Source organism: Chamaea fasciata, unplaced genomic scaffold (assembly GCF_029207755.1).
Source record: "Chamaea fasciata isolate MVZ Bird 193981 ecotype frontalis unplaced genomic scaffold, bChaFas1.0.hap1 SCAF_6, whole genome shotgun sequence".
Classification (NCBI taxonomy): Eukaryota; Metazoa; Chordata; class Aves; order Passeriformes; family Sylviidae; genus Chamaea; species Chamaea fasciata.
The window spans coordinates 22,250,830-22,264,133 of record NW_027094091.1 but is presented as its reverse complement, the minus strand read 5'-3'; the positions used below and the strand labels follow the sequence as shown (position 1 = coordinate 22,264,133).

Below are 13,304 nucleotides of genomic sequence, written 5' to 3'. Positions count from 1 at the left end.
AGAATTTGTGCACTACTAAGTGCACCTAGATGAGAACTAGAGCCACTGTTCTCAGAAAGCATGACTGGTAAATGGGTATCAAGCTTTTCTAACTAGACAGAAGCAACTGTTTCACTGTACCAGGGAGCTGAATGGAAATTTACAACCACTGTAGACAGTACCGTACTTCCAGAAGTCTCATCCCACGTGGTTCTGAATTGGCACCCCACCAACTGTGCTTTTGTTTTTCAGTGTCAAAAAATGTAACAACATAGATGTAGGCAGAGATTATTATTGTTTTTATTGCTCTTGTTAAAAAAGTCAGTGTATGAACTATGGTACTATGCTGTAAAAATGCAATGTTACTGAGTGATCTAACAGTTTGAGGTCCATTATGACAAGATTTTAAACATGAAGTGTAAGCTTCACTATGGATATCCAAATTAAAAAAACCCAATCGTAAGAGGTAAATAGATTAATAATAACTGATGTATGTAGAATTTCAATACTAAGTGAATACAAAGTGGACTTGCAAAAAACAAACATACAAAAATCACATCCTGGGTGAATCTCCACTATAACAAAACACCAGTGCCTATTAACTCAGTGCTTAGAGACTGAAAAAAACTATGGCAATATTCCTAATTCTGAAGCAAACCTAAACAACAGCATATCCATGGGTATTATTGCACAGTGTTGCTTTAACTGGCTTGTAAACTACTTTTGCATTAAGGAAAGTGAGACTTACTTTTTTAGATATGTAATCTTATTTGAAAGATGCATTGCAAAAAGAATGGTGTCCTAATTAGAACTTATATATCCTTTATGAAACAGTTTAAACATATCTGGCACACCATGAAGCTCTTGAAATTACTCCAATTCTTCAGAAAAATTCTTTACATTTCTGAAAGGATGCTTGGGCACATAGTAGCAAATAAAGGGAAAAAAATGACAGTGGACATTCGTTTCCCAGCAAAAAAGATGTCTTACATCACACAGCTGATCAGAAATAAATAAGATGAAATTTGAGGAGTCTGAATATAAATCCTTGAATGATCCTGTAAGAGTCACAGGCTTCACCAAATTAATGTCAGTATATTTTGTTAAGAATAATGCAGTTACTATATACAGTATGTTTATCAGATAATGCTATCTAACAATACACTAAATTATATGATAGTTAAACAAGAAATATACTAAACCAACATACTTAAAAAAAAGGAAGGCAACCCCCAGTTATGCATAGTTACATATGAAAATGTCCAGCTCCCTGGAATCCAATGGATTGACGCCTTCAAGCATCAGGAAGCAGTTTTCTGAGGTGCAAACAACATAATTAACAGAACCCAGCCAAGCTGTAGGGCAATTACACTGTCAAAAATCCCAAGTCTAATCACAAATGACCTGTAAATGTTACCACTGCATAGCTGCAATGGGGCAGTCATCCATTCAAAGGTTTTACACTGATGTATTTCTTCAAAAGACCTTCTAAAGGATGTGCTATTTAACGTGGTAGTGATCCAGACACAAACAAAAATCTGACAAACCCAAAGCACTTAGGGTTTAGAAGCACTTATTGAAGAATCCATATTTACAGTGTATTGTGTATGACTGCACGCACTAGTAATGCATTTACTATTTCTTATCTGGCATCTTACTCTTCATAGTATTTCTGCATACTAAGAAGAGAAGAGTCTTTTCCCCAAGAAACCAGCTTCTCTGATATGGAAAGCCACCATGCCTATATCTTGCTTTGCCACAGTAAGGCATGTACAACGAACACGACAACGTCAAATCCCTATGGATCATAACAAAACGACTCAGTTCTTCCCTTTGTTTCTTGCTCAGCTTCTCTGCTGCGTTACAACTGTGCAGGTCAGTCAGCATCCAGTTCTTGTCTAGTAAGTAGAGGTTTCCCATCTGTATCAGCTGTCTTTTTTCGCATCTCTTCCACAGCTTTCAGCAGCACTGCTCGCTCCTGCTCAAGAGTGAGAATGGACTGCTTCAGTTTGCCTTCATTGGTCAATAAAAGCTCTACTGTAGCTTCAAGGTTTTGGATTTTTCCATTAGCCACCTAACAAAATAAAAAGATAGGAGGGGAGAAAGGATGGGAAAAAAAGGTAAATTAATAGGACTGAAACAATCTTTAAACTATTTTTGAGATACACTAATACATATAAAATACTTTAGAAATTATGAAAAATTAAAGTCAGAATACAATGCAAAGAAATTAAATTAGAAAGTTACCAAATCTGCAAATTTTATACCAAAGAACTGCAGGTTAAGATAAGCTTCCGTATGGGTCAGTTAGGAGATATTTTTGCTTTGCAAAACAAAGACAACTCAACATGTTAGCTGCATCCTCATTTCATCTCAACTTTGAGTCCAACGAATACCAGGTTTGAAGGTAAATGAGAAAAAGAGGATTTAGAGCAATATGCAAATGAAAAACACGTGAAAAATTTCAAAAAATTCTCCCTTAAAAGGCTGCACATACTGGCATTCTAATTCATGGTGAAACAAAGTATTAGATTGTTCAAATTCATTATGTGAGACCTGTAGGTACTTTGACAACATCAGATACCTGTTTGGAAGTTTCAGCACTGGATAACATTTGGAGACATGAGTACAGGGTGGTCCTTGCTTTCAGGAAAGTATTTGCCTTTCTGATGAGCCCACTACCCATCCTGTAACTACAATGGGTTAAAAAGTTCAGCCTTTGGGGACAAAATACTGACAAATAATATTGACCCACATTATCTGGTGATGCATTTTCCTCCTATCAGCAATGGATCACCTTTCCTGCTATGAAACAAAGTCTGATGAAGCCCAACTCCATGACAAAAGGATTGCTCCAACACTACAGTGTTAGATGGTTAAGTTCCTTGCTGTGACTCTAGCTGCTGACTTGCCAACAGTCAAGCGGAGATGAGCTTCATAATAAACTGCTTAAGGCTGTCAAGTCTATAAGGATGGGAGTTGGTGGAAGATCACAGAATCACTGATTGGATAGGGTTGAAGGGATCACTGGAGGTCATCTAGTTGCAACCTCCCTGTACGACCACAGTCCCCCAGAGCATATCACTCAGGACTGTGCCCTGACTGCTTTTAAATATCTCCAGTAAGGGAGACTCCACAACCACCCTGGGCCACCTGTACTCAGTCAAGCACATTGCAAAGTTCTTTCTCATGTTCAGGTGAAACTTCTATGCATCAGTTTCTGCCTGTTCCCTCTTTTCCTACTGCTCTGCACTCTCTGAGTGGAGCCTGGCTCCACTTCACACCTTCTCTTCATATACTGATGACCTGCTACAAGAGCTCTATGTCTCTTTTGTACTGAGGAGCCCAAAACTGGACACAGCACTCCAGATGTGCCTCACCAGGGCTGAGTAGAGGGGCAGGATCACCTCCCTCCACCTGCTGGCAATGCTCTTCCTAATGCAGCCCAGGATCCCATTGGCCTTCTTGGCCACAAGGACACAGTGTTGGCTCATGGACAGCTTGTTGTCCACCAGGAGCCCCAGGTCCTTCTCCACAGAGCTGCTCCCTAGCAAGTCAGCCCCCACGATAAAGAACCAATGTCTGAGAAACCTAAACTTCCCTCCCAATTATCTTACAAAGTTTATGTCTTTAACAATAATCAAGAGGTTTGAAATGTCTGCTTCTTACCCTTGAAGTCCCTTTCTCCATCAAACTTAATGCACAGTCAAAAGTTTTATAGCAAACATCCTGTTATAAAGCAGCCAGAAAAGCTGACTTCTTGCTCAGATAATCAAAGAATAACCCCTTACACAGAACGGGTGCATTGTCTCTGAAAATGCTGCAGATTGAACAGGCATTGAGCATATATTAGAAATTAGTATTCCACATAATGTTTAAACAATCTGGATAACAGTCAAAAAATTGTAATAGAAAGTATGTCTTTATAGACAATCCATCCTTTCTCTAAGGTATCCGTAAATTGTGACACTGCATTCAGTTTACCCATTTTTGACAGAGTAGTATCCCTGCTGTAATAAAGCACTGACAGAAAATGTAAAAATGAATTTGAAAAAGCACTTTATTTTTAGTTATCTTCTACAAATATGATTTTAATTACAAGAGAAGAGGCAGTGTGTTGAATCAACTTTTCACTAACTACAAGTATATGGTCTAACCACCCCTCTTTTAGAATTTCTTCTGCATGTAAACTTTGAGGGCTAAACTAAATAAAACTTTTAAGTGGCTACATTTTAAATTCACTAGACCAAACATCAATCCCCTTCTGTGATGTGGTGTAGAACAGTCTCTTCTGAAAAGGTGTATAAAGTAGAAAATTATGTTAATCATATATGAAATATAAATTGTACCTGCAGTTCTTCCAGGAGATCAAAGTTTTGTTTGCGCAAGCTACTGTTTGCCTTTTCTAATTTATCCAGTCTTTGATTGTCATTTAAAGATGAATCTATAAGCTCATCCTGAAGCACATGATATTCAACTTCATAAGCTTGTAACTGCTTGGCAATATCCATTTCAAACACCTGTTGAATATAAAGGTATTGTTAGGTGCTGTTCAGATCAAAACCATTGTTCTTTCAAGGCTTTAAAATGTATTGATCTAGACTTAGATATTTAATCAATGCATACAAAAAAAGGACTCATTTTTTGGCATTGACATTTCCTATTGTGGAAACGGCAAGCCTGAGGCAGTAGAGTGCAAAACCTTGGCATTGGATCTACTTAAAAAGTTTGCTACTGATTTGCTGCCTGACTTCAGCAAAACTACTTACAGTAAAGGTTTCAAGGGTGTGGACTTTGTAGGGTATTCCCCTTTTCAAATTTAATACATCTCAGTTTGTCATAAACCCTCCTAGTCATACCCAGAATCAGTTGTCAGTTCATAAAAAGGTTTGGTTCAAACTCACCTGCCACATATACAAATGTAAGGCTAAGTAAAATAAAAGCTTTACATGAAAACCAGTAGACTTTTGCTATCTTTATTTATGATTCTGCAGTATTTTTACAGACAGAAAGAAAGTGAAATTATCTATCCTTACACACTTAACAAAAACATTATGTGACATCAGAATAGATTTCTATGATCATGAACTACAAATCACTGAAATGAATGCTCAGTCTTATCCATGAACATTAAGAAAACCTTTTATTTTAAAAGCAGGTAAATAAATTGAGATGCAGAGTGAGCCAAAGGAAAAAAACTACTATTTTCTTTTTCTTTTTCTAGGTTTTGGCATGCATCTGCCTTCAAATTATTCTTAACTATGACTCCAATCTCCTCTACAAGCAGTGAAGAGGGTAGTCAATTAAAAGGACAAGTGTGCCAATCACAGAACATAGAAGAAATAAAAGTTGATTTAAAAGTGTATTTGAAAAATAGCCCAAGAAGGGAGGTTCCAGGGTCATTAATTTCTAAACCTCTTGTACTTTATTCATTTTGGAAATAAGTCAAATGTCAAATCTAAATACCTGTTAAAAGTAACAGCAACTTTTGTCTATTTTATTTATCTGCTCTGTCTACAAAACTTTAACTGTTGGTTAAGACAACATCAGTTTATGAAATGTTTCTGTCACATGTCCAATAAAAAAATATCTCATCATTAAATGGCAGCACAAACATATATACTAAGCATCTAAGCACAGAAGGCTGAAGTACGATTTTAATTTGATTTTGATTACACACAGGGAATTTTCATTTTCTGTGAATTTGAGCCTCTCTGGAGAAGACACCCTGTTGAAATTTCAATAAAACAAGCAGTGCAATTCAGCAGGGCACAATGCTGGTTCCTCTCATGACCTCTGCCACTTCTAGCCTCTGTGCTCCTGAGGAGGGAGGGAAGTCCCTGCTGTCATAACCAGAGTATCAAATCTGAAAGAAGGGAAGCATGAGGCAATAAAAAGTTTGATTTGAAACCTAGCCAACTGAAGGCATGCTAAGGCACAGAACCAAAGGCCATGCTGCAGAAGGATGAGGAGCATGGGGATTCATCCAGGAGCTGTGTATGGACTGTGGGCTGGTCAAACAGCTGCTCTCTTCAAAATCAGCCCTGATCAAAGCAGGGGAACTGCTCTTCCTTCTACTCACTTCTACATACCCACTTCAAATTTAGAGCAGTCAGGGCTGCCTAAACAGAGCATCCCTCCCTCCTTCCACTCAAAGCACGTGGTTTTCTGCAGGTGACCCAAGCACTCCAAGTCTTTCAGCCTGGCAGGTTACATACAACCACTTTTGCCCCTTGGAAATTCCTTGCTTTCCTTCCTCTTGCACAGCCTTCCTAGTTCTCATTTCCTTCCTTTGACAGTAAGCACTAGGAGTCATTTTTCTGGCCCTAATGTGAGCTGTGTCCCTGAGCGGCTTTGCTGCCAGGGCTTGGAGGGAGCCCCTCTGCAGAGCACTGCGCTGCTGCTGCTTTCTTTATCAACCCATGGGCTTTGATCTCCAGCAGCCCTTGGGGGATTGTCAGCATTTCTGCACAGTACAGCCCCTATGTTCTGGACCACAAAAGGCCTTCAAAATAACTGGCTAAATCCCATCTTCTATGTGCCTGCTGCACTTTAGATGTCAAGTGTAAAAACACTTAGGGTTTTTAAACAGGCAAGCCTTAATTGAAATAATTTCCAATTTTTTCATATTTCTTAAGTATCATCTGGAGCATTCTGCTAGCTTAGCAATATTTTCCTTGCATCATTTTCCTTGTCTGCTATTTAAAAGAATTGTATCAAGGATTCCAAGTTTTGCTGTCTAGAGTCACTACTCACTGCAAGAGTCTGCACTGCCCCATGTATTCCTGAGAGAATTACAAAGGTGCTGTTGTTACATAATGGGCCAACACCATAAAAGCCTGTAGAGACAAAGTGGATGCAGGGAGGCTTCTAATTTCATTAAGTAAGGTTAACCTTTGTGAGGCTCTTATAAGTCAATTTTTGCTTCTGATATGAGACTTGGAAGGCATGATTCTTTGGTGAAAAAAAATTAATTTTCACTATAGACTTCATAAAGTGACAAGAATCAATGCTTACAATATCATACAAAGCTACTAAGTTGTCTTAGTTTACAAGTCATCTATTTCCGAAAGTTTTCAATATCTTCCAAACTACAAGAGAGTTTTCAGCTTGAAGTGGCTGTTCTGGTTTTTCTGTTGAGAACTTAATAGAAACATTCCTTTGCATACTTCTCAAGTGTTCAGTTTATTTCATACCTGACTAATGGTCTTTTCCATCTGTACCAAACCCAAGTTGGGGAGAGTGCTTTTAATAAAATCAACAATAGTTTCTAGATTCTCATGCTGCAGAATCAAGGGCTTGTGGCTTCCCAAAAGGCTTAAAGCCACTTTAAATATAGCCTCTGATCCTTGAAGAAAGAGCATATCTGTGAAAACAAGGAAAAAACAGGTTATATCAAGCAAGCACATCTTTTGACAAGAATATCAAAACAATAAATTGTCCAAGGAAAACAACTTCTGATAGGAGTGACCTGGAGGTTAAATACACTGTGGTGGACACGTGCTTTTGGCTATGTCTTTAGAAGTTTTATAGGATCAAGATTATTACTGTGAATAGCACAGTTGACTAACACAATCACATACTAATTTGTCTAGTGAGTTTTCACAAAAAAAAAAAGGCAATTCAATTTTAGGCTAAGTCTACAATAAACTAAGTAGTCAAGTTTATCAATGTTGCCACTTTTTGTGCATGTAATAGTTTAGTGGACTGTTTTGATGTTGGTAGCAATATAAATTTGAACAGAAATGTAATCCCAAAGCCCTTTAAAAATCATAATATAAGAGAGAAAGAACCTATACATGAAGATACAACAGAAGATCTGAAATTCTGTTTTTCTCTCATGTGGTGGAAAAAGCCACAAAACCACAATACAACATTGAGCACATGAGGCTAAATGCATGCTTTTCAGTAGCCTCAAGTTTCAGGTGCATGTGTTTATATTTAGTATGTGTCTCAACCACTTCTGTTATTATGCTAATAACTATATTAATAAGTACCCAAAAATCTTAGTCATACAGCTGAAGTGTAAATATTGCAGGTGGGTCTGCAGTGACAGCACCTGGCATACCAAGCACACTGAAACCAGAGTATACAGTGACCTTTCAATGTAATGTCCTTTCCTTTCTTTTACAAAGTGCCTATATATTTATAGAGTAAAGAAATATAAGTCTGCAATAAAGGCATCAGACAAGAAACCAAATTTGTATAAACAGCATTGCCCTGCATTTCCTGCTGCTGTAACTCAGAATCTGCTCCTGGTTTCATTGAAGGACTCACCTTGCTACAGACAGAAGCACCTAACAAATGAAACAATACTGATGGAGGTGATAAAGGAATAGAAGATACTGTGGGGGTTTTATCATATTTCCTAAATAAAAATTTACTTAGAAAGGGCTTCTCTCTTGTTCCTTCCCTGCTTTGTATTTGAAGCTGAGAATGCACCCACAATCAATCACATCAAAGCAGCACAGTGACACAAAAAAGAAAGATATGTCTTGATACTAAAAAAAAAAAAAGAAAAAAAGAAAAAAAAGGAAAAAAAAAAAGACTAAAGCAAAGAGATAGAGAAAAAATCCACCATGATGTAAGAGAAAAAACTACTAGCAAAACTACAGTTATCTCTGATGTAGTGAAGAACCTATGAATGCACTGTCTAATAGTCTTTCTTAGTAAAATCAAACTCTATTTCCAAATTTGTATCATAATGAAATTCCCCTCTTTCACTCTTAAGCTTGCAATGTTGAAGCCGGAATTCATTTCACACTCTCTCTTCAAGAAAGAAAAGCACAAGTAAAAACTAACCACAAATCTCACACTATCTCGCTGCTTGTCCTAAAAGGGTATAACATTTTTCAGCTCTGTGTTGAGCTGAATGTGAACTCCAGTAGCAGAAATGATTAAAAAGTGGTAACAGAGCAGGCATCTGCCTCAATTCTCTATTGAAACTCAGAACTATGGGAAAATGATTCATAGGGAAAGCTCTGTATTAGGACAGGAAATACTGAGGAACAGTTAGAAACACAGAGTGAAAAAAACAGAGCTAAAAAGAATGTGTTTTTATGAATCAGCACCTGCCCCATAATGATGTGCAGATTAACTCAAGGTGACCTAAAAGTTGTTAATGAATGTCTGTATGACTGAGCTGGTAATACATGGCTGAAATCCCTCTCTCATTTAAAACAGCAAATACTTAACAAAGACCTGTTTGTTATCCACTTTCCATGCTTCATATTAAGTGGGCTCTCAGCCAACAACAATACAGAGAAGGTACCCAAATTAATGTCAGCATGACTGGCAGCCTATAGGATTAAACAAAATTAAATTTTATCTACAATTGTGAAACAAAATAAATACTATTCCATCAAATCTCCTCTACTAATAAGTAAGCAGGGGTACTAAAGAACGCATCTTTCTTAACACTGTGTTTTCATCAGCTCCTGCTCAGGAGAACTGTCGAAAGTTTGGACAGATAAATAAAAACTTAAAAGGAGTTTTGTTATTTGATTCATAAAACAGTATATCCCACTTCTTTTACATATTGCCTGTTAGATGTCTGCAAAAAGCACACTCTGTGGAAATCCAAGGGAATTGCCTTCAGTAACAATTGTATAATTAAATAGGAGTGGGCTAGTTTCAAATACTAGTTCAGAGAAAACATGTTAGAAAATGACAGTGCAATCTCAGACTGTTAGTAACCTATAAATCAGTTATTTCAGCATCAACATTATTTCCTCCTAAGGGTTCTAATAAGTGAGCAATGAAAAAAAAAATATATATGTTCTGCTAAAGTGTGTGAAGACAGAGGTCAAAAATGATTAGATTTTAATTTGCCATGCTGCTAGTAACAGCCACTGGCAGAGTGACAGCTCTAGTCTTTTTTGTTTAAAGTTGTGTTTCAGAGTCTTTAGTATGGGTGAGGATGAGATTTTACTTTCTAATGTAAGAGAATGTCCAATGTTCCTAATCTACATAGCTCCAATAAATAGTGTTTTAAGGAAATGACTAAATACAAAGGAAATACCAAATTTAAGGAAAATACTAAATACAAAACTGAGGGTGTTGGTCACACTGAACTTTCTCTTTAAAAAACATCAGAGATTTTTAAGAGGCAACAGCTTCTGTCACACATGATTTCTCTTCTTGACCTAAAATCAGATGTGTGAAGATCTGTGTCTTCTATTGTAATGCAAAGTCTTTGTTTTCTAAAGCCCTACAATCCTTCAATGACAGAGAAAATACTGATCTGTGTATTGAGGCAGAAATCTAAATATACTGGATACACTTTTATAACCTCACTGCAGTCAGTTGCCTCATTCAAATGCTTGTCATGTACAATACTATGAAAGATTAAGTATAACAAAAAGATGAGCAGATTATAAACTCAGTATATGACACTCTCATACAACACTTCATTTGATTCCTACAGATTATTACTGTCGGCTACATACTTGTTGATGTACATTAATCTGCTTTGAACTCTTCCAGAAAAAAAAAAAAAAAGCAAAAAAAAAAAAAAAAAAAAAAGCAAAAAAAAAGAAGCTGTTTTCCCTGGAGTTTGGATGCTGATCATGGTACATATAGTTCTACCCTATACACCATCCTTTTCACTCTGAATTTTTCTAGCATTACTTTTAGCATGCTCTTAAACAGAAACCAGACAGAATTGTTGTTGGTTCTTTTTGAGCTCTATATTACTATTTGTGGTAGACAGGACCATATTGTTATTTAATCAGGAAAGTGTCAATATTAATCCACTAAGAAATAATTTCTTCATTGCATCTCTTAAATGAGATGGACTAAGGAAAATCAAACTAGCTTCTCGCTAGAAGAGAAGGACTGGGAAGAAAGCTCTAATCCACCCCACTCATTATGGACAATCCAGGACCACATAATGAAAAACACACAACTGAAAAGGAAACAAAGCATCTTCTCAAACACGAAACAATCTCTGAAATATACATCCAGATGATAGCATCAAGGTAAATTTTTAATTGGAATTTAATTTAAAAAGAGAGCTTCTGTAGATTCTATAAACAGGCAACAGAAGTGACTTTAGAAACTAAACCCCAGATGATTCCCAAACATTTTTGGAACTAAATTGTCAGGATAAGAAACACTAGCTAAAATATCTCGTATTTCTGCAGAGTAAATCCATGATTACACTGCAAGGGCCATCTCTGTGTGTGTTTTAAAACATAACCCTCAAGCTAATTTTCTGCTGACACAGCTGGAAATGATGATAATGGAGTAAATGGATATATTTCTCAGATGATGCCTTTGTTACATCTCTTTTCAGCTTGAAAATAACTAATTGTTGGTGTTGAAGTGTCATTGTCATGATACAATGGCTGCCTTCAAGGCATCAAATTTTACATCCTCTCTAACAGTGGTTGCAAGGTGGGAAAAGGTTACAATGAGGATGAAAAGACATTAGGGACTGTCGTTTACTTTCCTCCTCTCTCTTCCAGTTTTAATGATATATTGCACACTCCATAGGATGACCTCTGTTGTTTTTCTTCTGTTCACAGTAAGCAAAGTATTTCTCCTGGGTGTCTGAAATAGGCTGGATAGTAATGCTGTTCCTAATAACAAGATTCCAAATGTAAGACTTCAGAAAGTGCAGAGAGAAGTTTTATGGAGAATTACCAAACACTCTGGATACGAATCCAAGGGGAAACTGGGAGGCAAACATGGTGAGAAACCAGGGAGCAGCATAGAGGCTGGGGCCAATCTCATGTTCCTCTAGGTGGTTATAGAGATCTCGATGGTAGTCATGAAGAAGTCGAGACAATTGGTACATCTGGATCTGCATGGAATAAGAACAAGAGACTAAAGATCAATGTGTTTTAACATTCATAATAGCAAAGTTCATGCTTCACACTCATCAGAAACAGAGGAAGGTATTTGTCAATTGATGTTTGAATGAAATTGTGTGGAAACAAGAAATACTTGGGAGCCACGTAAAAGACACAGGATGGGTCACCTGTGAGCCTACAACAGGCTCATTTGCAGGGTTATTTGAACCTCATTTGAACACAACAGAAGTCTTCTTATTTATGGTTTCCATAGTTTCCCCAGAAGTATTTTGATTTGAAAAATCATGCATTTAAGATGAGGTATTCTTTTCCTAGATTATCCTTCCCTATTTTTAGAACTCAATTTAAGTTCAGGTTTTGACAATGCTAGTTGTATTGAACTGGCATCCTCTACTTAAAAAAAATGAAATCATACCTGCAAAATTGTCATGTCAGGACGATATTGTTTTCTTAGGCCCATCTCAAACATAAGAAACTTCAACATTTTAAAAGCATCTTCTTCACTCATATGGAGCAGTAAAACTCCTGCTACAAAACTAAGGCCCTGGCAATATCCCACTTCTTGGTCCAGAAGTGAATAGGCCTTCAAAATATTGTAGAGTGACAGCTGCCCAGCTCCCAGCTGTGCTGAGAAGTATGGATGTGTTGGAAATGTGCGCCCTGTGAAAAGAGTTGAAGTTAGTGATTTAAACTAAAAAATAAACAACAAAACCCCCAAAACCTTGTCATGTTGTCAAATTAAACAGTCTTTCAAAATATAGATTCTTTTGAGAAGTAGATTTTGAATCAACCCACAAGAAGACCATAAGAAAGTTAACAATACAGAACAACTGACTTCTATACTCTACCACTGTTTTGCTATAGTCATTGCAAAGTTAATTTAGAAACTGTCAGAGGGTGGGGAAAACCTGTTGTTTGGAACAGCTGAATACCTGATTCTTAAGACTGGCCCCTGAACAGTTTATTAAAGGATAATAAACTATTTTAAGGACTATTATAAGTTGTCCTAATGAGGACAACTATTAGGATCCAGGCACAGACTTAGAACATCTGATCTACTCAGGCTGAGGCTCCTTCCTTCCACTTTCACTTTTTTCTCGTAAATGTGTCTTTTTCATGTAAATGTGTCTCTTGTCACAACCATCCTTGCCTTGGTCCCTCCATTTGGCTTTTTTTTTCCTGCAGCCTGTACAATACCAAGAACTGTGTAGCTGTATGTAAGTTATGATATATGCTATATCAATATTATGTGAGAGCACAGCTAATCGAGGCAGCCAACAGATACAGCATTTTGTGCAGCCATTTCTGGGCTTTGTTCCCTTGAGCTTTGAGCATACAGAGATAATGTCCAGGATCAGCAGGGGACTCCTGGAATCGTGAGGGTACTGCTGCTGGCTGGTGAGGCTGATGCTGGTAAAGCTGGTGCTAACCAACCCTTGTCAGTCGCCCTTGATGACAAGTGATGACAGGCTGTCTGGAGCCTTTGCTCCAGCTGATCTCTTACAAGGG

General features: G+C 37.3%; 1 protein-coding gene across 7 annotated transcripts in view; it reads right to left on the bottom strand.

The window, feature by feature from the left end:
- Positions 1 to 255: 255 nt before the first annotated feature.
- Positions 256 to 13,304, bottom strand: part of TBC1D1 (TBC1 domain family member 1) — a 105,343-nt gene continuing 92,294 nt past the window's right edge. For all 7 annotated transcript variants that reach the window (XM_066185606.1, XM_066185602.1, XM_066185603.1 and 4 more), the window contains 5 exons: positions 12,211 to 12,455; positions 11,626 to 11,785; positions 7,176 to 7,345; positions 4,329 to 4,499; positions 256 to 2,053 (listed from right to left, as the gene is read on the bottom strand). In XM_066185606.1, coding sequence (XP_066041703.1) covers positions 1,856 to 2,053; positions 4,329 to 4,499; positions 7,176 to 7,345; positions 11,626 to 11,785; positions 12,211 to 12,455 — 944 coding nt within the window. In that variant the 3' untranslated portion in view covers positions 256 to 1,855. The remainder of the gene's footprint in view (positions 2,054 to 4,328; positions 4,500 to 7,175; positions 7,346 to 11,625; positions 11,786 to 12,210; positions 12,456 to 13,304) is intronic.